Source organism: Haliotis cracherodii, unplaced genomic scaffold (genome assembly GCF_022045235.1).
Source record: "Haliotis cracherodii isolate W230 unplaced genomic scaffold, xgHalCrac1.p SCAF_11, whole genome shotgun sequence".
Lineage (NCBI taxonomy): Eukaryota > Metazoa > Mollusca > Gastropoda > Lepetellida > Haliotidae > Haliotis > Haliotis cracherodii.
In genome coordinates, this window is record NW_027266266.1 from 43,652,564 (window position 1) to 43,674,904 (window position 22,341).

At 40.5% G+C, this 22,341-nt stretch overlaps 1 protein-coding gene across 1 annotated transcript in view; it reads right to left on the reverse strand.

Moving 5' to 3' along the window:
- Positions 1–22,341, reverse strand: part of LOC139456531 (huntingtin-interacting protein 1-like) — a 70,447-nt gene that overhangs the window by 16,090 nt on the left and 32,016 nt on the right. The window contains exons 5-23 of the mRNA XM_071238300.1: positions 22,081–22,161; positions 20,939–21,015; positions 20,518–20,579; positions 20,196–20,336; positions 19,378–19,435; positions 18,670–18,745; positions 17,525–17,671; positions 14,195–14,274; positions 12,816–12,888; positions 11,927–12,019; positions 11,025–11,103; positions 9,999–10,087; positions 8,795–8,863; positions 6,635–6,772; positions 3,936–4,341; positions 2,157–2,246; positions 1,663–1,749; positions 721–894; positions 13–191 (exon numbers count right to left, since the gene is read on the reverse strand). Of these exons, the coding sequence (XP_071094401.1) occupies positions 13–191; positions 721–894; positions 1,663–1,749; positions 2,157–2,246; positions 3,936–4,341; positions 6,635–6,772; positions 8,795–8,863; positions 9,999–10,087; positions 11,025–11,103; positions 11,927–12,019; positions 12,816–12,888; positions 14,195–14,274; positions 17,525–17,671; positions 18,670–18,745; positions 19,378–19,435; positions 20,196–20,336; positions 20,518–20,579; positions 20,939–21,015; positions 22,081–22,161 (2,199 nt within the window). The remainder of the gene's footprint in view (positions 1–12; positions 192–720; positions 895–1,662; positions 1,750–2,156; positions 2,247–3,935; positions 4,342–6,634; positions 6,773–8,794; positions 8,864–9,998; positions 10,088–11,024; positions 11,104–11,926; positions 12,020–12,815; positions 12,889–14,194; positions 14,275–17,524; positions 17,672–18,669; positions 18,746–19,377; positions 19,436–20,195; positions 20,337–20,517; positions 20,580–20,938; positions 21,016–22,080; positions 22,162–22,341) is intronic.

Here is a 22,341-nt window from a genome sequence, read left to right on the forward strand (position 1 = left end):
AGTGCGACTAACCTCTATCTTCTTGGCTGCCTCTTCAATGGCTTTGGTTGTTGAGGACATCTCCTTGTCGACAAGGTCCCCGATCTCCTCAGCCTTCACGTCCTCCATCTTGGGGACCAGGTCCTCTGCCAGCTTCATGACGTATTGCACTTTCTGGATGCAGTCATCCACCTCAGATGTTGTGTTGCCACCTACAAGAAAAGGGCATCACAACTTTATGGAACAAGTTATTGTGAGCGATTCTTATTTCACTTTCAGCAATATTCAGCAACATTCAAATGGCATGTAAATAATAACAATAATAATCCAGCTATATCAAATGACCTGTTATCAGCACTGTCCAACAAGTTAAAAGGCATACCACAATAAACTAGAACTATAAATTGAATAATTATATATATATATACACCTTTGCTGTCAACATCTGCAGTCATTGCTCAACAACACACTTTTCCATATATTTGAAAACAGTTATACTAACAAGCATTGGCATGATTCTTAACAGATATATTAATGATAAGTATTGTAATGTAGCACATGGTAAACATATCTCCTCCAATCTCGTTATCAACATTTTTGGGAAGGTGTGTCCAATAAAAAAAAGGAAAAAAGGAAAGAAAACGTCCGGCTAAGACAGCAGTATTCAGTGTTGGCTGCAGGTGTCCACTCTGCACTGTACATCTGAGACAAGGTAGCAGTTAGCAGGTACCCACAGCCTACCTTTGCCAACAGCATCCAGCAGTGACACCCCGGAACTCCCCGTGTCTCGACAAGCATTGGCCAGTTCCTCCCCTGGCTCTATCTGTGCGGAGTGGGACGTAGCGAACCCATGCACGATACAGTCACTCATTCGATGTGAAAACATGCTGATTGTCCCAATCAATATATCTAAATCTGAAACACACACAGGTAAAGTTTCACACTAAGAACTACAACACAATCTCAAAATCAGCCATTTCTACATATTGGACAAATAAGGCTAAAAACAAAATCGTCTTAGTTCTCAGGCACTGCTGCATCATTACAAAAAAAAAACCATCACAACTCTTCAAGCCTGTGCATAAGACGACCCCCCTTGAAAGCCCCCTAGGTACGAAAAACTTGCCTTATACACAGCGATATACAGATTTGGATTCTTACTAGTTTGTACAACCCCAAAACAACCAAAAACACCCACCCGCAAGATATTTTCAAAAGCAATTGTCTGAGAACCAATTCTTTTATTTCTTTACGCCTCAAAGTGGGAGTTTGGTTTAATGCCACTTTGAACAGTATTCCAGTCATATCATGGCGTGTCAGCTTGACGTGGGAAGAAAGTCTAAAGTGATGCAGGTCTAAGACGTTTACCACTTTGGTGAAACCCACAGGTATGGTGCTGACAAATCTGGAAATAATCAGGGTAAACTGGTAATAGGATTCTTACGTGCCCAAGGGGTGCAACTCTGCACACCAAGTTGTGGTGACATAGACGACTGGGCCATTATTAACGGTATGAAAGTATTGGGTGATCTTAACCTCTTTCTAGTATTATATATATTTTGTGGGTTTATATTATGAGGATACTAACTGTAGACCTATCTTACAAGGTGTTGTACAAGGCATCCTACAAGGTATGATTTCAGGTGTTACTTCCAAGGCTGTGATGACTGATGGACACCTCACCTTTCTTTTCCCCAGTGTATGCACCATGACTTTGTCGTAGCTTCGTCAGACTCTCCAACACAGGCTCTGCTCTCATCAGTAAGTATTCTGAAAAAAGGAGGGTCATATGTCAAACTGGAGCACTAAACCAAGAAATAGATGCCATGCGCACCTTTCATTACATAACAAATCAAACTGTTTTTACATTTTTAAGCAGAAACTGTAAGTTCTTAATTTCAGAGAATACAAAGATTCTGTATCACTTTCTTGTCACTGTATAATCAGTCCAAAATTCATAGTCATCCATAAAGTCAAAATTGAAACAAAAATAATTCTTCACCTTATTAGATGACTGCTTGTGTGTCACGTATCTAGGATAACCAGTGGTTGACATTATGAGCCCCAGTATCAGGGAATGGTGACACACAATCAGCTAATCACACATTACTACCAACTAAACTATAACTATACTATAACTGCCCTATATAACCCGCCCCTAGGGTGTATGAGCCTACCTGCTGTACATGTGACGGTTGTGTGTGTCGGGTTCTCATTCTGATCCAGGGCATCCTGTATTATAGCCTTTCCTTCGGACACGCCTCTCTCTGCAATACAAACACATCTTAGCCCTCCTCACTGAACAGGAACACTTCTGTCAGAACATACAAACATCATCAGTGTTCTGAAGGAACTGAGACACAGAGTATGTAATGTGTGACAGTTGATGTTACTCTTAAGATTGGAACACCCATATCCAACATACAACATTCCATTGATGTCTCACCTTAATGATGAAGTCCAAGCCTGTTGCAAAAAGTGAACTTAGTGCTAAGGTGATCTTAACTTAAACAGGCTTACAATAGTCGTAGCTAAGTGCTAAGGTGATCTTAACTTGAACAGGCTTACAATAGCCGTAGCTTAGTGCTAAGTTGATCTTAACTTGAACAGGCTTACAATAGCCGTAGCTTAGTGCTAAGGTGATCTTAACTTGAACAGGCTTACAACAGTCGTAGCTAAGTGCTAAGGTGATCTTAACTTGAACAGGCTTACAATAGTCGTAGCTAAGTGCTAAGGTGATCTTAACTCGAACAGGCTTATAATAGCCATAGCTTAGTGCTAAGGTGATCTTAACTTGAACAGGCTTACAATAGTCGTAGCTTAGTGCTAAGGTGATCTTAACTTGAACAGGCTTACAATAGCCGTAGCTTAGTGCTAAGGTGATCTTAACTTGAACAGGCTTACAACAGTCGTAGCTAAGTGCTAAGGTGATCTTAACTTGAACAGGCTTACAATAGTCGTAGCTAAGTGCTAAGGTGATCTTAACTCGAACAGGCTTATAATAGCCATAGCTTAGTGCTAAGGTGATCTTAACTTGAACAGGCTTACAATAGTCGTAGCTTAGTGCTAAGGTGATCTTAACTTGAACAGGCTTACAATAGCCGTAGCTTAGCGCTAAGGTGATCCTAAATTGAACAGGCTTACAATAGTCGTAGCTTAGTGCTAAGGTGATCTTAACTTGAACAGGCTTACAATAGTCGTAGCTTAGTGCTAAGGTGAACTTAACTTGAACAGGCTTACAATAGTCTTAGCTTAGTGCTAAGACTAACTTAATTCCCATACTTGATCAGGCTTACAACAGTCGTAGCTCTAAAAAAATGCCTTATGGAACAAGGCCCAGGGCTGTTTCACAAAGTAATCATAGCCAGTGTTCGAAATTTAGCATCAATGTCAAGGGGCTCTTGTCATAACCCTAATGCTAGCAACTTCAACATTTAGGGGTTTCAAATACAATTGGAGCAAACCTCACTGACATCACAACCCCTTTTAATTTCAAACACTGATAGCACATCTACTTTATCATAGGTCCCTTAACTTGACATTGAATTTGACAGGAATATACCCCAGGTAGTGTTAAAATCAATTCTGATTTTTATGAAACAGGGTCTTCGGTTTATTTTAAAATCATCCTGTCACCTTGTTTCCATTTGATGTGATGGGAGTCCATGTTATGTTATGCCACAATCATCCATGCTTCAGCTGTATCACAGTGCCATGTAAATAACTGTTTCCTGACCAGGCAAACCAGTGGTTGACAGCATGAGCAACAATCCATGTTGTCGGGGTGCATCACATACATTTTGCTAGGTTACACATTGTAACCTCAAGATCCTTGTTTGAGTAAGCTCGACCTTCAAGCAGGATGGAGACTGTTTGCACAGCATCAATTTGACCACAAAGTCAAGTCAAACCTTCCCCATCACCAAGTACCACAAACATACACTGGATACCCTTACCTAACAGTTTCTTGTGCAGGTCATCAATTTGACCACCAAGGCGACTTTCACTGTCCTGCTTGTCTGTCTTCAGCTGATCCAGTTGTTTCTGAAGCTCATCCAGCTTCTCGGTCAGAGATTCCTCTTTCGAGGCCTTCTCAGCCAGAGTTTGGTCCAACTGCCCCTGCAGTTGTGACACCTGTTCACTCAGTCTCTTCTCACTCTCCTCCCTCTCCTTCTGTGTGGTGGACAAGGATGCCTGCAGCGAGGACAGCTGACCACACAGCTCCTGCTCTCGCTGGTCTCCCCCTTGCTGCACTTCGGACAGGCGGGATTCAAGGGAGGCAACTGATGTTTGACTTTCCTCTAACTGAGATTCTAGAGTAGATTTGCTGTCCTCTAAATTTTTTACTTTACAGTCAAGGTCCTAAAAAGGAAAAAAATTAAGATAAAAAAAGTTCCATGACGTTTATACTTCATGTGACCTTTGGGTAACTGTTTCAGTTAATGGAACCACTATCACATGACAATACCTCTGTAAATGCATTCTGAAGTGTAGGGACACTCTAGGCTTTGATACAATGGAGACTATCCCAAATGCATTATTCGTTTGTTTGTTGTTTACAACCACACACTCAGCAATATTCCAGCCATATGGTGGCCTGTAATTAATCAAGTCCAGACCAGACAACTCAGTGATTGATATCACGAGCATCCATCCAAGCAATTGGTCTGACCACCTGATTCCATTAGTCGTGTACTTCCAACAAGCTTAGTCGCCTCTTACGACAAGCGTGGGTTGATGAAGACCTATTCTAAGCCCCAAGGCCCAAGATACTTATTTAATTATGCCATAATGATCTCAACTGTGCGCTTTGCGCTCTAATACAAACAAATTCAACTATTTTTATTATTACTTTGTATCTTATTTTCATACATACTTTGTGAGGTGCACATGGATTGCTGGGAGATAATAATCAAGATTTAACCTTGCTGTTTGGTTACTTCCTGAGTGAGGCTGGCAGAGGAAGTGAAGGGGTGGTGATTGTATCACATTAAACAATATGTTCATAATTACAAAAGCATCCTTTCAAGATGCTCAATGTTCAAGTCAATCAAAATCATTTATTCATTCTGAGTTTGTAGCAAGAAATCCTAAGTAAACAACTAACATTTCATTCGTCGTTGGTAAGTATCATCTTCAGTGAAACCTAATTAATGACGACAGTGCCATTCCTAGTGAATTCATCTGGTTTACCAAATATCCAGATTATCAAACCAAGGGTGGTAAGGAAAGCTGCTTATATATAAGACGTTCCCAGATCATCTGGATGAGGAGGTTTCTAAAGGGTTAGGTTTTACTTTTGTCTGTTGTATAACGCCGCACTCAGCAATATTGCAGCTATATGACGCTGGTCTGAAAAGAATCGAGTCCGGACCAGAATGTCCAGTGATTGACATCATGAGAATCGATCCACACAACTGGGATACGATGACATGCATCAACCAAGTCAGTGGGCCTGACCACTTGATCCCAATGCTTGAGACCTATTCTAACCAGAAATCCACAGGGTTCAGACTAACAAGCTTTCAATGTAAAGGTAGTCTTCCTTTGCTACATGTTCCCTATCTTACTACCAACAGCGTACATGTACAAAATATCAAATAACATATTGGTAAGATCTGTACACGTCAACAGTACGATCTTGACAAGCATACATATTCTCGTGTATATAGAAGCAGGGGTGGGTACAATGGGAATATTCAGGATACAAAAGCTGGATCGATTACAAATAGATATATGTACAGTACCATACCACTGATTCAACTGCAAGCTAGCATTACCTTGCTCTTTTGCCATCCCTCATAGAACTCATCCAAGCCGGCAGCCTGCCAATACATTAACCGACACCATCGTTATATTCAGAAGAGCTGTGGAGACCTTATATGGCCACACAGGACATGCTGTTAGTACATGCTGACCATACATACCACAATGCTTGGTAGAGTTATCTCCCCTTAACACATGCTTGTTGACGAGAGTTGTCTCCCCTATGACGACTTGCAAGCAGACATGCTTATATGACAGTATGAAATCTTACCTCCTGGTGATAGAGTCCTTCATCTTTTAAGGGAGCTATTGTTCTAACCAGAAGTGGGCCTTAATAGTAGATCATGAAATTGGAAATTTATAATATATTTTGGTTGCTTTGGGGCAGAGCATATTCAATAGCATAAAAAACTATCGCCAGCAGACTGTGACTGCTGACAGTAGTCTTAAGCCCTAGTCTCGTAAAACTGTTTGTTATAGTAAGCTGAGAAAGTAATATATAATAATAATAATAAAATCTACTGAAAATGATGTTAAGAGCCATGCTAGGGCTTACAGACTAAATTGATTTTGGCACAGCTTGCTGTATAGATGGTACATTATTGACCCCATCAAAGAGAGTGAAAAGTATTTTGAAAAATAGACCATTGTGAGCAAATTCATTTAAAGAATTTGGTCGATATCAACAAAGAACGTCCATGTCTCTGCAGTATTTTCCGTATTTGAAGCCAACTGATCCAAAAACTTACCTTTAATAACCTGCATTACTGTCACCTTCAATACTGGACTGCGAAACAGAAAAAAACCCACCCACACAAAGCACAAGACAAGAGCAGCATGCACATGTTCAAGCCAGGATCTGCTGTTGCCCAGTGACCTTGACCCTCACCTCTTTCTCCTGCTCCAGAACAGAACATTTACCAGTGACCTCAGCCAGCTGACCTGTGACCTCATCGGCACTTTTCTGCAGGTTATTGTGGATGACCTGCTTCTCGTCCTCAAGGCGCTGGAGGTCCATCTTTGCCTCCTGACATAACATCAACACAGGGCATGCACATCACAATAGGCAGGTCATGCAGAGACGGTTAGAGCTGACCTAGACAGCTGTCAGTCCTCATTCTGTCCTATGAGATAACACATCCCACTGATCACAGCAGGGTTTCAGGTTGGTTTGCCATCACAGAAAGTCTACTTGTTTAGGGACCTGTCATTTTTTGGGGAGTGGGTGGGTCAGAGAGAATCAGGGGTGGGTCACCAAAGAATATAGACTATGGGAAAGTTATAAAAACAAATACACATACTTGGTAAAGGTCTTGGAAAAAATGGACATCTTAAAATATAATATAACGTGCTTTTGCATTTTGTCTTTTCAGGGTGAATCATGAAAAAGGACATGGGGAGGGTCATCCAAAAATATGACAAGCATTATTTTCAGTACATCAGTGCATCAAGACCTCTGATGAAATTTATGCTCTGTTTTAATTCAATCTGTCTCAAACGTATCAATGACAATAGTGACAAAGCAAATGGTAAATTGAAATGATTCTCATATACATAGCAGTGAAATGAATAAGATAATAAGAATGTAGACTGACAGATCTTGGCATAGGAATTGTTAATTTTCAAAAACAAACTAATCTAACAGTCATCAGTAAAGTACTGGTACAGCCTGAAAAACGCCCGAACTATTTCTCCATTTTTCAAGTTATAAATAACTGATGAAACTTTGCACTTGGTAAATCCAGTGCTCCGAGTCGAAATCATCACTTGTGGCTCAAACCAATATGTTCCTTCTTAATTACCTCATAGGCATAATATACACATTAGCCATATATATATATACTACTCAAAAAAGTTAAGGCCCACCCGATTCTTTCATATTGCTACAGTTAAGCTGTCATGACACATTAACTGCAGTGATACATAAGAATAGGGTGGTCCTTTGTTGAGAAGTGTGTATCATGTTTTACTTCTACCATCCTACTTTACAGTGACTAAATGGCCTGATCTATCAAAGAAAACATCCACTATGACTAAGTGTAAGTGACAACACCCAACTAGACTACATGAGAGACAGAGAACATAGTCACATACTCAATCACTGCCATCTCTCACACAATCATGTGAGAATCTTAACACAACACAGCAATTATTTTCAGGGTGATCAAACAGTCATCTGTGTCCTAACTGTTGGGTGACCAAGGAGCTTGAGAGACAATTGGACATTGTGACCTGAATTCTCTCCAGAACACTAAGCCATGCACAATCAAGAAGAACAGTTTGAAAGAAATAACAGCTTGACACAGGTGCAGCCAGTGCAAAATAAACAATGCAACCTTTGATGTGTACATAATGAAACAAAATAGAGCTCTGTAATAAATTATCTGGAGTGAATGAGTGAGGTTGTTGTCTTAAATCTTTCAGCCATAATGCAGTGCCCTGGAGAATGGGCTTTCCACATTTGAGGAATAGAACCCACACCTTTGGTGTTACAAGCCAGCACTTTCACCATGAGGCTACCCACCGCCCCTTAACAGATTAAGGATCATTATCCATAACAATCATTGACCATAGCTTATCCGAATGATCTACTTGTTTCCTTATTACATAAAGATTATCAATCCCAACAGACTGAGTGAGTTGGGTCCAGTGCCCCATTTAAAGTATTTTGGTCATATCACAGCTTGTGGGAATAAAGTCCAAAATGATGCATGTCATGTTTAACACTATGGTGAAACCCAGCATAGGAATAGTGTTGACAAACCAAGAAACATACGGCAAATCTGGAATCCAAACCCACAATCACAGGGTTCTGGCACACCTGAGGGAGGCAACTCTGCACAGCGAATTGCAGCACCTTATTTGGCTGAGCCACCTGTGCCCCTGCATGAGGTTATGGAAACCGTTTCTGTCCCGACATCCCCAAGTTACAATCTGGCTTGATGTCAACTTCTTAAACAAGGTCCTCTAGTTTCATGAGCTCAGGCTTCGATTACCATCACTCATTTATATAAACAAGTAAAGAGACTGTGCGGAGATCATCCCTCACCTTAATGACTTGCTCCTTCTCGTCAGCTGCTTTCTTCTCCGTAGCAAGTTGTTTGGTAACATCAGCATGCTGGAAGGATTAAATGTTATATCGTCCTATAGGCTACCAGTTGTACATTGGTTGTTGGACACCAGACTAGGCTATCAATAACTGCAAGCTAGATATGACTTATGAAGGATACTATCACATGTTGAATCACTGCAAGGACAATTTACTTATTCAGAAGTTTATACCAACCTCAATGACAGACTTTCAAAATGGGGTTTCAACTGATCATTCCCTATCCTCACATCACCCACACTCACATCCTCCATACTGATATATCTCCCCACTCACATCCCCCTACACTTCCATCTCCCCACTCACATTCCTATACTCACATTCTCCCACTCACATCACCCACACTCACATCCCCCTTCACTTCTATCTCCCCACTCACATTCCCCTACACTTCCATCTCCTCACTCACATTCTCCCACACTTCCATCCCTATACTCACATTCTCCCACACTCACATTACCCACACCCACATTCCCCTGCACTTACATCTCCCCACTCACATTCCCCTACACTACAACTACCCACTCACACCCCTATACTCACATTCCTGATACCCACATTCCCCTACACTCACATTTCCCTGACTCACATCCCTATACTCACATTGCCCTACACTCACATCCCTATACTCACATCTCTATACCCACATTCCCCCACACTCACATCCCTATACTCACATTCCTGATACCCATATTCCCCTACACTCACATCCCTATACCCACATTCCCCTACACTCACATCCCTATACTCACATTCCCCTACACTCACATCCCTATACTCACATTCCCCTACACTCACATCCCTATAGTCACATTCCCCTACACTCACATCCCTATACTCATATTCCCCTACACTCACATCCCTATAGTCACATTCCCCTACACTCACATCCCTATACTCATATTCCCCTACACTCACATCCCTATAGTCACATTCCCCTACACTCACATCCCTATACTCACATTGCCCTATACTCACATCCCTATACTCACATTGCCCTATACTCACATTGCCCTATACTCACATTGCCCTGTACCCACATTCCTATACTCACATTGCCCTACACTCACATCCCTATACTCACATTCCTGATACCCATATTCCCCTACACTCACATCTCCCTGACTCACATCCCTATACTCACATTCCTAAGAAGCTGCACATGCTCCTCCCTCAGTTTCCCATAGATGTCCTTCATCTTCTGGAACTTCTCTTGGTTGGCCTTTGCTTGTTCTGCATCGTCAAGCATCAATCACAGATCAACATCTATAAAACTAGCCTTGTCGATCCTCCCAAGCAACCACTACATTCCCACAAAAAACATGGACCCATCATCCATCCTGCTACTTAGTTTAAGAACTCATGCTGTTTACGATTTTGTAGTCATGTGTTTTGCTTTTCAACGCAGTCAGCAAATACTTCCTCCACCAGTGTGGTATGATAATATGCAACCAAGCGACAGAGCATGATGTGGGGCAATATTCCAGCTATATGACGGCAGTCTGTAAATGATTGAGTCTGGACCAGACAATCCAGTGATTGATATCTCGAGCATCGATCTACAGAATTGGGATCAATGACAAGCATCAACCAAGTCAGCGAGCTTGACCACCCAATCCCATTAGTCGCCTCTTAAAATAAGCATGGTCGCCTTTTTACAGCAAGCATGGTTTGCTGAAGACCTATTCTACCCCGGATCTTCATGGGTCGAAAGTCTCAATGGAAACCCAAAAGCATGGGTGTGGTGCTGACAAACCGAGAAACACAATCAGGGTGATTCTGGGATTCCAACCCAGCAGATAACAAGGATGACAAGGATGACCAAGTGCACTAAGGTACAGTGTCCGAAACAACTGCCTGGCTGCCTGTGGCTGTAACCTATCTGTCAGGATGCATGAAATGTACCTCCACCTGTCCGACAGAAAGTTTTAAGACTAGTTTTACATTCAGTTTATCATAACTCCTTGTAGATTCTCAAGTAATTCTTTGCATTATTTCAGCTGAATCAAGATGCCATTTGTCTCTTATTTTTCATAATTTGTCAATACTCACAACATCTGAATGCAGGCAGGAACTTTGAAGATGGGCAGGCGACATCTATGGATCAACTGTCCGACTGTCTTGTTTGGTTTTAAAATAATTTCAGATACTGCTAAGGAAGCATACTCACTCTCGGCTTCAGGCAGTTTCGCCAGGGCATCTAGACTGGCCTGGGCTTCATCCCTCTCCTTCTTCATCATCTCACTGTCCTGGAAAACACATGACACCACTATAACCTGGTCAGGAAAACACATGACACCACTATAACCTGGTCAGGAAAACACATGACACCACTATAACCTGGTCAGGAAAACACATGTCACCACTATAACCTGGTCAGGAAAACACATGACACCACTATAACCTGGTCAGGAAAACACATGACACCACTATAACCTGGTCAGGAAAACACATGACACCACTATAACCTGGTCAGGAAAACACATGACACCACTATAACCTGGTCAGGAAAACACATGAACACCACTATAACCTGGTCAGGAAAACACATGAACACCACTATAACCTGGTCAGGAAAACACATGAACACCACTATAACCTGGTCAGGAAAACACATGACACCACTATAACCTGGTCAGGAAAACACATGACACCACTATAACCTTGTCAGGAAAACACAAATATAATATATTCTGCCTCAGAATATTAAATGGAGGGTTCCAAATTCAGCCATCTTTAGATAAGCACTGGGTGCTGTGTACCTCATCTGTCCAAGGGGCCTTCATCTTGAACTTGAACTGTATTTCAGTTTTATCAAAGCTTGTCAACGACAAAACCCCAGAATGGTGAAAGTAGTAGACATTTAGTACTTCAGGAAAATAGACAAGAACTGGTATCACACTGACAAACCATGGACCATGATCAGGGATCATCAGAGATTCAAACACTCAGTAATCAGATCCTGGTAAGCCAAAGGGATGCAACTCTGCATGTCAAGTTGCAATGCCTCAGATGACTGAACCATCATTACCCTACATCAGTTTGTTTCTTGCAGATTGTAAGATCTTCTACCTTTAATGCTTTGTCAGCCGATAACCTAAGTTCTGATAACAGCTTCTCCATCTTGCTGATTTCGTCCTTTAAAGACTGGATGATTCTTCCATCCTGGAAGAGACAGAATTATATCACAACATTCCTGGAAGATTTATCATGAGTACTGCATAGGCACATACTTTTCAAAGTTCATGACCAAAAGTTCAACCACTTGACACTATGTATTCTATACTTCAAGACAAAGTAGGTCTGCTTACTTAGGGTGGTGGTTGGGATGTTATTGTTTGTCAGCAACAGGAATACTAGCCTTACAGAGTATTAGTACTGATAGTTTGTCTCAAAAGTATCTTGATACATCAATATATTGTATTAATAATACAATTAATTATTCTAATGTATATTGATAAAAATGAACTATGAAGACCTGCAATTAATCAGTTTAATGCTACATGTGCACCGGGCTGATCCATTAGATGTTTAACATTTAATTTCTGCATTCTCTTGTCCATCTTAACAATGGTATTCTTAATAAATGTAAACATTTCTCTGGCAGTGAATTAATAATTTAGTATCAATATTCATAAATTTGTATCGATTCATCAACATGATGAATATATCAATACATCGATATCGTGACATATGATGTTACCGGTATATTAGATTGCTATGTGATAAATCGCAAAGAACAATGAAGAACAAAGCGTGGTTTACTGTTTATATAGTACAGATTGAGATAATGTCTGTCTTGCTGAGACAGCTACGGATAGAAATTCACAGATAAGCAAGACACACATGTTTATTCTTGATTACAGAAAATCCTGATCTGCCTCTGCAACATGAGACATTATTGATTACACATTGATATTTCCATCAATCAAGTGACAGCCAGAGGCTGTGGGAACTATACCTCTGTCTTGAGTCGATGCAGCTCTTGTTTCAGGAACTCAATCTCTCTGTGCAGTCGTTCTATCAGCAGGTCACTGCAGGACAAACATTCAACAATAATATAAGGTAGACACAATTTTATGGATAACAACTTCTTTAATACTGTAAAATGCGACGTTTCAGTATATATCCTGATACCGTTCTCAAGCAGGGCAATTGGTATCAGGATCTATACCGAAACATCGCTTTTACATTATCCATAAAATTGTATCTACCTTGTCACCCGTCAACTTCTAAGTAATGCCTATCAAACAAGTCAACAATATTATATCAAATGGATATTTCAAACTGATCCTTCGACTTAATTTTCACAGTTTGCTCATATCATTACTTCTTTAATATCATCTCTCGCGAAAGACATGTTTATGTCAAACAATTTGAGATATGCTAGCCAAAAACCTCTAAAATCTCTATTTGTTTAAAACATTTTTTGCCACATATCCATATTTGAGGTTTTAGTTCAAATAAAGAAAACTATTAGTCCCTTGACTGACATTAGTCTTGACAAGTATCTCTTAGATAAGGTAACTTCAGTGGAGAAAACTTGTCCCCTTTGCATACACTATGAACTAAGTAAAATATCATGGATCAAGGGCCCTAACCCTGCAAAAAAAAAGATTTACAGGATTTTTCCGAACACAGTCTTGACAAGTATCTCTGAATGCATGCAAACTTCCATTCAAGTAACTTCAGTAGTTTCTGAGAAAACTTGTCCCCATTTCACACAGAAAGCACTAATGGAAAAGCAAAGAGCAAGGCAAATAACTCAAATAATTTTTGGGAGCCATGCTTTACCGCACGCAATAACAGAGTTATATTGAAGAGCGCAATAGCGAGGGAACACTGTATACAGTCTCCGACTAGAAAAGAATTCTTATGGTCCAGTAAAACCAGCTTTCACTAGTTCATATACTAAGACTAACACCTGCTGAAAATGCAAAATATAAAAGTTTACAAGTACCGTATTTGCCGTAATAAGCGCCCAGGGCGCTCTCAAAATTAGAAATAAGGGGCTCTTATTAGAATACTATTTAGTTAAAGATTGTAAATTTTGTGGTTTATGCTGACAGCTTGAAATGTTTATATACGACATATATATTTTTCCAGAATTTAATTGCCCATACTTAAGGGTGCATATAACACACAAGTGCGTATTATACAAGAATAAATAAGTCTTGTGTACATTGATCAATCGGAAGGGGTGACTAATTGGGATTGTTCACTAGCCAACATATTAGGAAATATCGCCGTGGGCGCTAATTAGAGCAGGGCGCTTATTACATCAAATATGGTAACTAAAAAAATGTCACACACTGTAATACATCATATCATGTAACTCACCGTTCATCTGGTTCAGGTGGTCGTCCGTTGAAATTGAATGCACCCATCTCCTGTCCAAAAGTTTTGTCAAATCTGTCATTCTGAGGCAGGAAAACAAGAACATGCCACACTGTCAGCAGAGGCTCAAGCAGACGGTTAGAGCAGATGCAGGAAAGGGAGGTCAAGGTCAGAGGTCAAGGTGATAAGGGCAATTTCCAGGTGAGAAAGATGTCAAACAGCAAATTCAAAAACTATTCTTCTTATGTAACTTTCAGGTGTTTAACTGTAACAAACAATCCTATAAAACAGTTTAAATGTGAGGGATCAAGGGAGACACCTACTACTACTCTTTCGATTTAACATTTTCTGATCTTATGAAGTCAAAACCATGAATCAAATTATCCCAAATCCTTGCTAAGAAAGGCTACTTTATACGTTGTATATTCAGGATAAAAAAATAATAATCACAATTTCAATCACAGTGATCAAAATATTGGTTGGAGGTCAAGGCATCCTTGTAATAATCCTATTGTAAACTAGAGAAAAAGATTAAAGGGCCCTTAGATCAAAACATTTGAGGCATATGTCCTTTCATTTCTACCACTGTATCTGGGGTTGGTCAGGGCCACGAGTCGGAAACCACTGAAACCTTTCAAAAGTTGTGGCTAGTTCCTGATGTCCCGAATGTGTTTGCTGTTTCGTCCTATCCCCTTGTGTAGATGTGCTGTTGTTAGTGATGAAGGTTTCTACAACTAGGCCGAATAATTCCTGTCAAGGCATGCACAGATCAATGTTCAGCTCAGGATTTCAGCTGGTAGTAAGGCGATATGCCATACATCCTCTATTTTCCAGGGAATTATATCTCAATTCTAATATGATAGATACACCGGACCCACTCACCATTCAGCTTCATTTTGAGTCTGGTTCTAATGAAATGATGCTAAATATAGCCAACCCATGAAATTTCAGAAGTAAAACAAGTTGTGATATCACCTGTACTCAACTGAATCATACCGAGTAAGTTTGTTTTAACACTGCTTTGAACAGTATTCCAGTAAGATCACAGCGTGTCAGTTTAATGTGGGAGGAAACCCCGCAATGATGCTGGTCGCAGACATTTACCACTTTGGTAAAACCCACGAGCCTAGAAACATAATTGGGGCGAATTGGGATTTAAAGCCACAATCATAGGTTTCTGGCGTGCCCAAGGGATGCAACTCTGCACAGCGAATTGCAGCACCTTAGACGACTGGACGACTGGGCCCCCCCAACTCAATCATAGAGTCTCGAATACAACTGGGAATGCCTTGTTGCATACTTAGTCCTCGCGTCTTCATACACATCAAAAAGGAAATCCATCAAGACATCATTTATAACAGTCTACTGATTTGGCAAAATACATCAAAGGCTCACTCGTATGCCTCTGCAATTTTGAATGTAGATCTATGCCAACATAAAATTGCAAGTGACTTCATCCCATTTGATTGGCTCAACAAGCAACTGTTGTTGCATGTGTGTTTCCACAAACCAAAGAAAAAGGGCCATGCTTCATTAACAGACTACTGTTTCCCAAATGGTTGATAAGAGAAGGACAGGGCTTGTTTTGCATTATTGTGCTTAATACTGAGACTTCATATTGTTGTCTATAATCTGTTGAATATTAATAAGTAAACAAGCAGTTGGTGAAGTTATTATTGTTGACATATATTTTGAAGAGGCATGTTGATTGGTTGTTGATTTCAAGGTCATGAGCCAGAGAAATTCTGTGTAATAGGTGTGAGTGAGTGAGTGTGGTTTTACATCGCTTTTAGCAAAATGCCAGCAATATCACGACGGGGGACACCAGAAATGGTCTTCACACATTGTACCCATGTCGGGAATCGAACCTGGGTCTTCAGCGTGATGAGCAAACACTTTAACCACTAGGCTACCCGATCGCCCCTGTGTAATAGGAGAGACGATGGCATCACTGACAAGAAGCTGTGGTGGCAATGGGTCCACTATATCTATCAATAGGATGGAGAAATGACACTGGATAAATGAGGATGGATACTATAGAGTCTAGCAACCACAAGCATTGTGCTTGTGAAAATCAGTAGTGACTGTTATTTGAACTGAGATTTCTACAGATACTTTTCATGAACATGTTAATAAAATCACAAACAGTTAGAGTTACACATGGCAAAATGTGTCAATCAATTATTAGTGTAACTGTTAAATTAATATTTCTGTTAGTCTTGTTAAAAAGAGAACAGCTCTTCCTTTATGCATAGATGTCAGTAGCAGGTATGACATGCAGACTTGTCAGCACATTCCAACTACAGCTACTTGGTAAATAAAGACCTACTTCTTATCTTCTGTCTAGACACAACTACTAAAACTACAATCACATACAGATCAAATCAAGCATCCTAAAATCCTAACATGGTAACTCTTCTATAGTTATCAACACAGAATGATATAAATTACTGTGAAACACTGTTGTGTGGAACGTTGATATGTGGAACTTGTGGTTGTCTCGAAGTAAACACTTCGTCTCTATGTATTCCTTATAATTATCATTATCGGTTGTGTCGAACCTTGGATAACTCAAAATAGTCCAATCAACTTTGACACAACAGTGTTTGACTGCATATGGTATGTTTCCTGTTGAACGCCGCACTCAGCAATATTCCAGCTACATGATGGTGGCCTGTAAATAATCAAGGCTGCACAAGACACTACAGTAATTCATATTGTGAGCATCGATCCGTGTCTATGGGGTACGATGACGCACAATCACAGAGCCTGACCACCCTATTCCATTAAGTCACCTCCTGAACCAGCAAAGAATGCTAGGATCAATGACGCGGATCCCCCAGCTCCCCCAAAATTCGCCTTTTACAACCAGAAATGAGGTGACGGGGACACATTCTACCCCGGGTCGACACGGGGCAAACATTGATTAACATGTAATGATATTCCATCACACAGGCACTGCTTCACGTCTCATTAGGCAATAATCAATAGATTTGTTAGTTTATTAAAAATGAAATGTTTTCCAGTGAGGCAATTCAAATCAGAAGCTTTTAGGTTTTTAAAAAATATATCTTGGTTTTCAGGCACCGCCCGTATCATCATAAAGTTTGCCATATGTTTCATTTTTATTTCCATTTTTAAAAAATAATTAAAAAATTCTTAAATATTCCAAGTCCAACGGTAGTCAAATACTGTACTCCAGTATTTATTCATCAGGTTGATTGTACGCCATATTTTCAAAAGCCATTGCCTGAGAACCAATTCTTTTATTTTTTTTAAGCCTTATGGACACTTTTAATAAACTTTTCTTGCATGAAGCTGCAAAGCTGTTACCTCCGTTGTGTCTATGAGGTTGCCCACTGATTCCACCTCGGGGGTGTCGAGCTCTGGTTCCGGTTCCGGCTCTGGTTCTGATGGCACCACTGCTACAGGCTTCACATGCTTACTGATGTCAGAGGCTATCAAGAAGTTGGGTGGTTCCTGAAAATGCATGCAAGGAATTATTTTCAGACAGAAAGCATCAGGGTCAAGAAAATATTATCAGTGAGTGAATTTATTCTTCTGATCATCGCGTATCAAATTAATAGAGTAATAAAATCAGGTATGGTTTTCTGAATCACTCATTGAGCATGTGCATAAAGGTCAAAGGTCAAGGTCGTTTCTATTTCCATGCTATTTGTATGAGTAAATCCTTCACATAAACATTTGTTACTGCTTTCATGAAAACCTAGTGAAACAGGAAGTTGCCTGTCAAAAAATCTTTTATCAGAAAGCTTTCAGCAACACTGACGTGTGTTTGCTTTGGCCAGAAATCCACCTGAAGCTCAACCAGGAAGGTTTTGACTGAGCACTGTGCACAAGTCAGTACACAATCTGTTTTTCACCCACAAAAATGAACTCCTAAGGGTGGCGTGCTCATTATATACAAGTTGGAAATATATAGACAATGTCATCCAAGTGTCTTCTGAAATCAAATATATCAAGACGAGTTGAAAGTTACAAATATCCAAAGTTTACAGAGTTTGGAAGACATGAAGGTGAAATTCTATTTATCATCCAAAATTATCATTCCAAATGTTTGTTTGTAAACAGTAATATCAAGGGCCTTGAGTGTAAATAGTATAGCTAAGCAGCTTCAGTGGCAGAGAGATAAGTGATGTCATTTGACTGTGATGTCATGGTACCTGATGATGTCACAATGGTCAGCAAAGCATTGTGATGCAATTTCACTAAAGCGATATTTCCAAGGAGATGATCACTTGATCTCACCCAAGAGATATCTACTGTGGAAGCCAGTTTGGATGATATACATCAGAATACACCAGTAGACAGAGATGTCAGGATAATGTCTGACATTAGACAGGTCAAGAGATTTTTGAAGAACATTTCCTAGGGATTCATCCAAGATTCCCTGGTAGTTGCTCCATACATGCCCAGCATCTCAAACCCATATTCCCCCATGACACCCAATGTCTCACCTCCGGCAATGCGGGGACCTGGACTAGATTCTTGAAATACTGAAGTGTGGCACTGCTGTGGTAGAACTGTTTTAGCCTGAAACACCAATTATTCACAGTGAGAATCCTACAAATTTATTAGTACATCTAAGATTAGATTTGAACCACAAATGTATATCCACAAAAATTGTTATGACAGTAACAGTGCTAGTAGTTTTTGGTATACTATTTAATATGAAACTGAAACTGCAGTAGGACATACCATACAGACAGTTATTATGAACTATTTCAACAGTTCTGAATGCTTTATCATATAACATCGACAGAGGTAACTAATTCTTCACAAATAATTGATGACTAAAATGACCAACCCAAAGTGACCAATCAAATTATTTATTTCCTACATAGTAACCAACTGGTCAATCTCAATCAGAGTCAAGCAACCAAGTCACAAAGCCTGACCACCTGATCCATTGAGCCTCTTACAATCAGCAAAGGTTTCTGGGTAGCAATTCTAACCTGGAATCCCCACAGGGCCTATGGCAAATAACACTGACATAACAAAGATGATCGTATCTCCAGTTCTTTAACATCGGCCTCCAATAGTCGTAGCACCAAGACCGCCCTGTGCAAGTGGGCCCAGACCATTTGGTTGCCTCTTACTATTGGCACAGGTTTCTGGGTAGCAATTCTAACCTGGAATCCCCACAGGGGCCATTTGTAACCTACCTCTTGTAACCCTTGAGGAATCTCTCCCGGTGACCTGAGAGTGTGTCGGGTGTCAGACCTGCAACAGGAGGGGTGTGAGTCAGTTGTATAACAATATTTCAGCAATATTATTGGCTGAATGTGGGAGGTAAGCCCAATACATGTCTCCCACAATTTCCACCATGGTGAAACCCACAAACAAAGGTAAGGTGAACAAACCAATAACCACAATTAGGTCCATCTGGAAATCCAACCAACAAACCTAAGCTACTGGCATGCCTAAGGGTTGCATGTATAGACTGGGAATTGTAGCACCTCAGACAACTGGGTCTTCGTGACCTACAATAACCCCTAAAACAGGTCAAGACCTGACAACTGATTTTCCTTTTGCAGGCCAGGTCATGCTTTGTTTGTTTGTTTATTTGTTTGTTTAATGCTGCCCACAGCAATATTATAACTATATGATGGCAGTCTGTAAATAATCGATTCTGGACCAGACAATCCAGTGATTGACATAATGAGCATCGATCCAAGTAATTGGAATAGGATGACATGCATCAACCAAGTTAGCGAGACTGACCACCCTTTTCCCATTAGAAGCCTTTTACGACAAGCATGGGTTGCTTAAGACCTATTCTACCCCGGATCTTCACGGGTCGTCCCACACTGTAACCACCCCATGCTCAAATAGGCTTCTCTTACGACCAACCCATATGGACACCTATTTGGGCCGAGAAACTCTTTTGAGAAAAATCTCTGTTAGACGCATGAGTTACGTAGTGATAACCACAATTAGCCTCAGTCATCCTTAAACTTGTGTGGATGCTGGTGTCACTCACTAGAATGAAGTCGGAAGAGAGACTTGACCAGGTAGTCATACAGCTGGCATGAGTCAAGGATGCACAGGATGAGGGGAGCGAGGCGGCACTGTCCCGATGTCGTCATGGAGTTGGCCCGTGACATGTCCAGTGAACCAAACACTAAGTAAAGAAAGAAAAAAACATACAAACTTACAATAGAAGCAGTAGGATTAGGTTTTAAAATTCATATTTGCCTTAATTTATAAAACTTTGCCTTAGTTTTGTTTTAAATATCTGAACAGTGATAACGGTTTATCGTCCTCGTTATTATCCTGGTATTTGTCCCCCTTCCAGTTGTTACCTGCTTGCTGGAAGCTGAGAATCTCGTCCAGGTAATCCAGCATGTCGATGGAGAACTCAAAGCTGAAACATTCAGAAGACGCTACTGTCCCTGAGGCCAAATATTTCATGTTGAGGTATTTCGGCAGTCAGTCTATTAAATACATTTTACATTGTGGTCACTGCTACAGAGAATTTTTCAAAGAAAACACTGAACATCCCATGACTGTATATCAGTTAAATGTCAGAAAGTGAACAATGTATTTGATAAAACATACCACTCCCACATCCCTCAACTTGCTGAAGGAGATGACCTTGGGACTCATTTATCATCAGACTTTAATAATTAAAGTGCATTTTTTAATTGTGATATATAGTTTACTGATAAATGAAAATGAAGAACCCTGATGAATATGGAATCATATCAGAATAATTATACGTACTAGCTGTTCACATCAGATCCACAAATTTTGTTGAAAGTTTCATCGGACATCATCATGTTTCCTGGAATTCGGGGAAACTGAAAGAAAACAAATCAAAGACAGCTGAACATTTTGCTTTAGAACACAATGTACATGCTAGCGAGCGAGCGAGTGAGTGAGTGAGAGTGCGAGCGAGTCTGATCACCAGTTCCATTTACTTTGTTGTTGGTTTGTATGATGTTTATCGTGCACTCAGTAATATCCCAGCTAGATGAAGGTGGTCTATAAATAATAGAGTCTGGACCAGACACTCCAGTGATTGACATCATGAGCATCGATCTATGCAAATTGGATACAGTGACATGCACCAACCAAGTCACCACTCGATGCTATCAGTCGCCTCTTACAAGCATGAGTGGCAGAAAATCAATTCTAACCCGGATCTTCATGGTTTAGATCCTAATAAAAGTCACATTGCATGATAAACATAGGTTGCTTTAAACCTTACAAAACCACACTCATCCCACATTTTAACCATGTAATACTAGTTTGAGTTGCATCTTACAAAACAATAGGGTACTGGGTGCAGCCTGTACCTGCAGGTCAGTTTGTAGCAGCTGATCTGTTTCTTACCTTCCTGTGGAAGGCTAGCTTCTGCTTCAGCATCTTACAGAACAATAGGGTACTGGGTGCAGCCTGTAACTGCAGGTCAGTTTGTAGCAGCTGATCTGTTTCTTACCTTCCTATGGAAGGCTAGCTTCTGCTTCAGCATCTTACAAAACAATAGGGTACTGGGTGCAGCCTGTACCTGCAGGTCAGTTTGTGGCAGCTGATCTGTTTCTTACCTTCCTATGGAAGGCTAGCTTCTGCTTCAGCATCTTACAGAACAATAGGGTACTGGGTGCAGCCTGTACCTGCAGGTCTGTTTGTGGCAGCTGATCTGTTTCTTACCTTCCTGTGGAAGGCTAGCTTCTGCTTCAGCATCTTACAAAACAATAGGGTACTGGGCGCAGCCTGTACCTGCAGGTCTGTTTGTAGCAGCTGATCTGTTTCTTACCTTCCTGTGGAAGGCTAGCTTCTGCTTCAGCATCTTACAGAACAATAGGGTACTGGGTGCAGCCTGTACCTGCAGGTCAGTTTGTAGCAGCTGATCTGTTTCTTACCTTCCTGTGGAAGGCTAGCTTCTGCTTCAGCAGCTTACAGTACGATGCTATCAGTTTGCCATATCCCTCCTTCAGATGACCCTGGAAGGGAGACACATTCATCATGTTCATTGGAATAGATTAAATTGAATGCATATGCTCAGTATGTGAAATAATTGCCTGCCCTCTACCCCGTAGATACTTGCTTTTCTTTCCAGCAAGTGAAAAAGAATTGATGTCATGAGCCCAACTCTACCTAGTGAGCTATATTTAGACCTCATA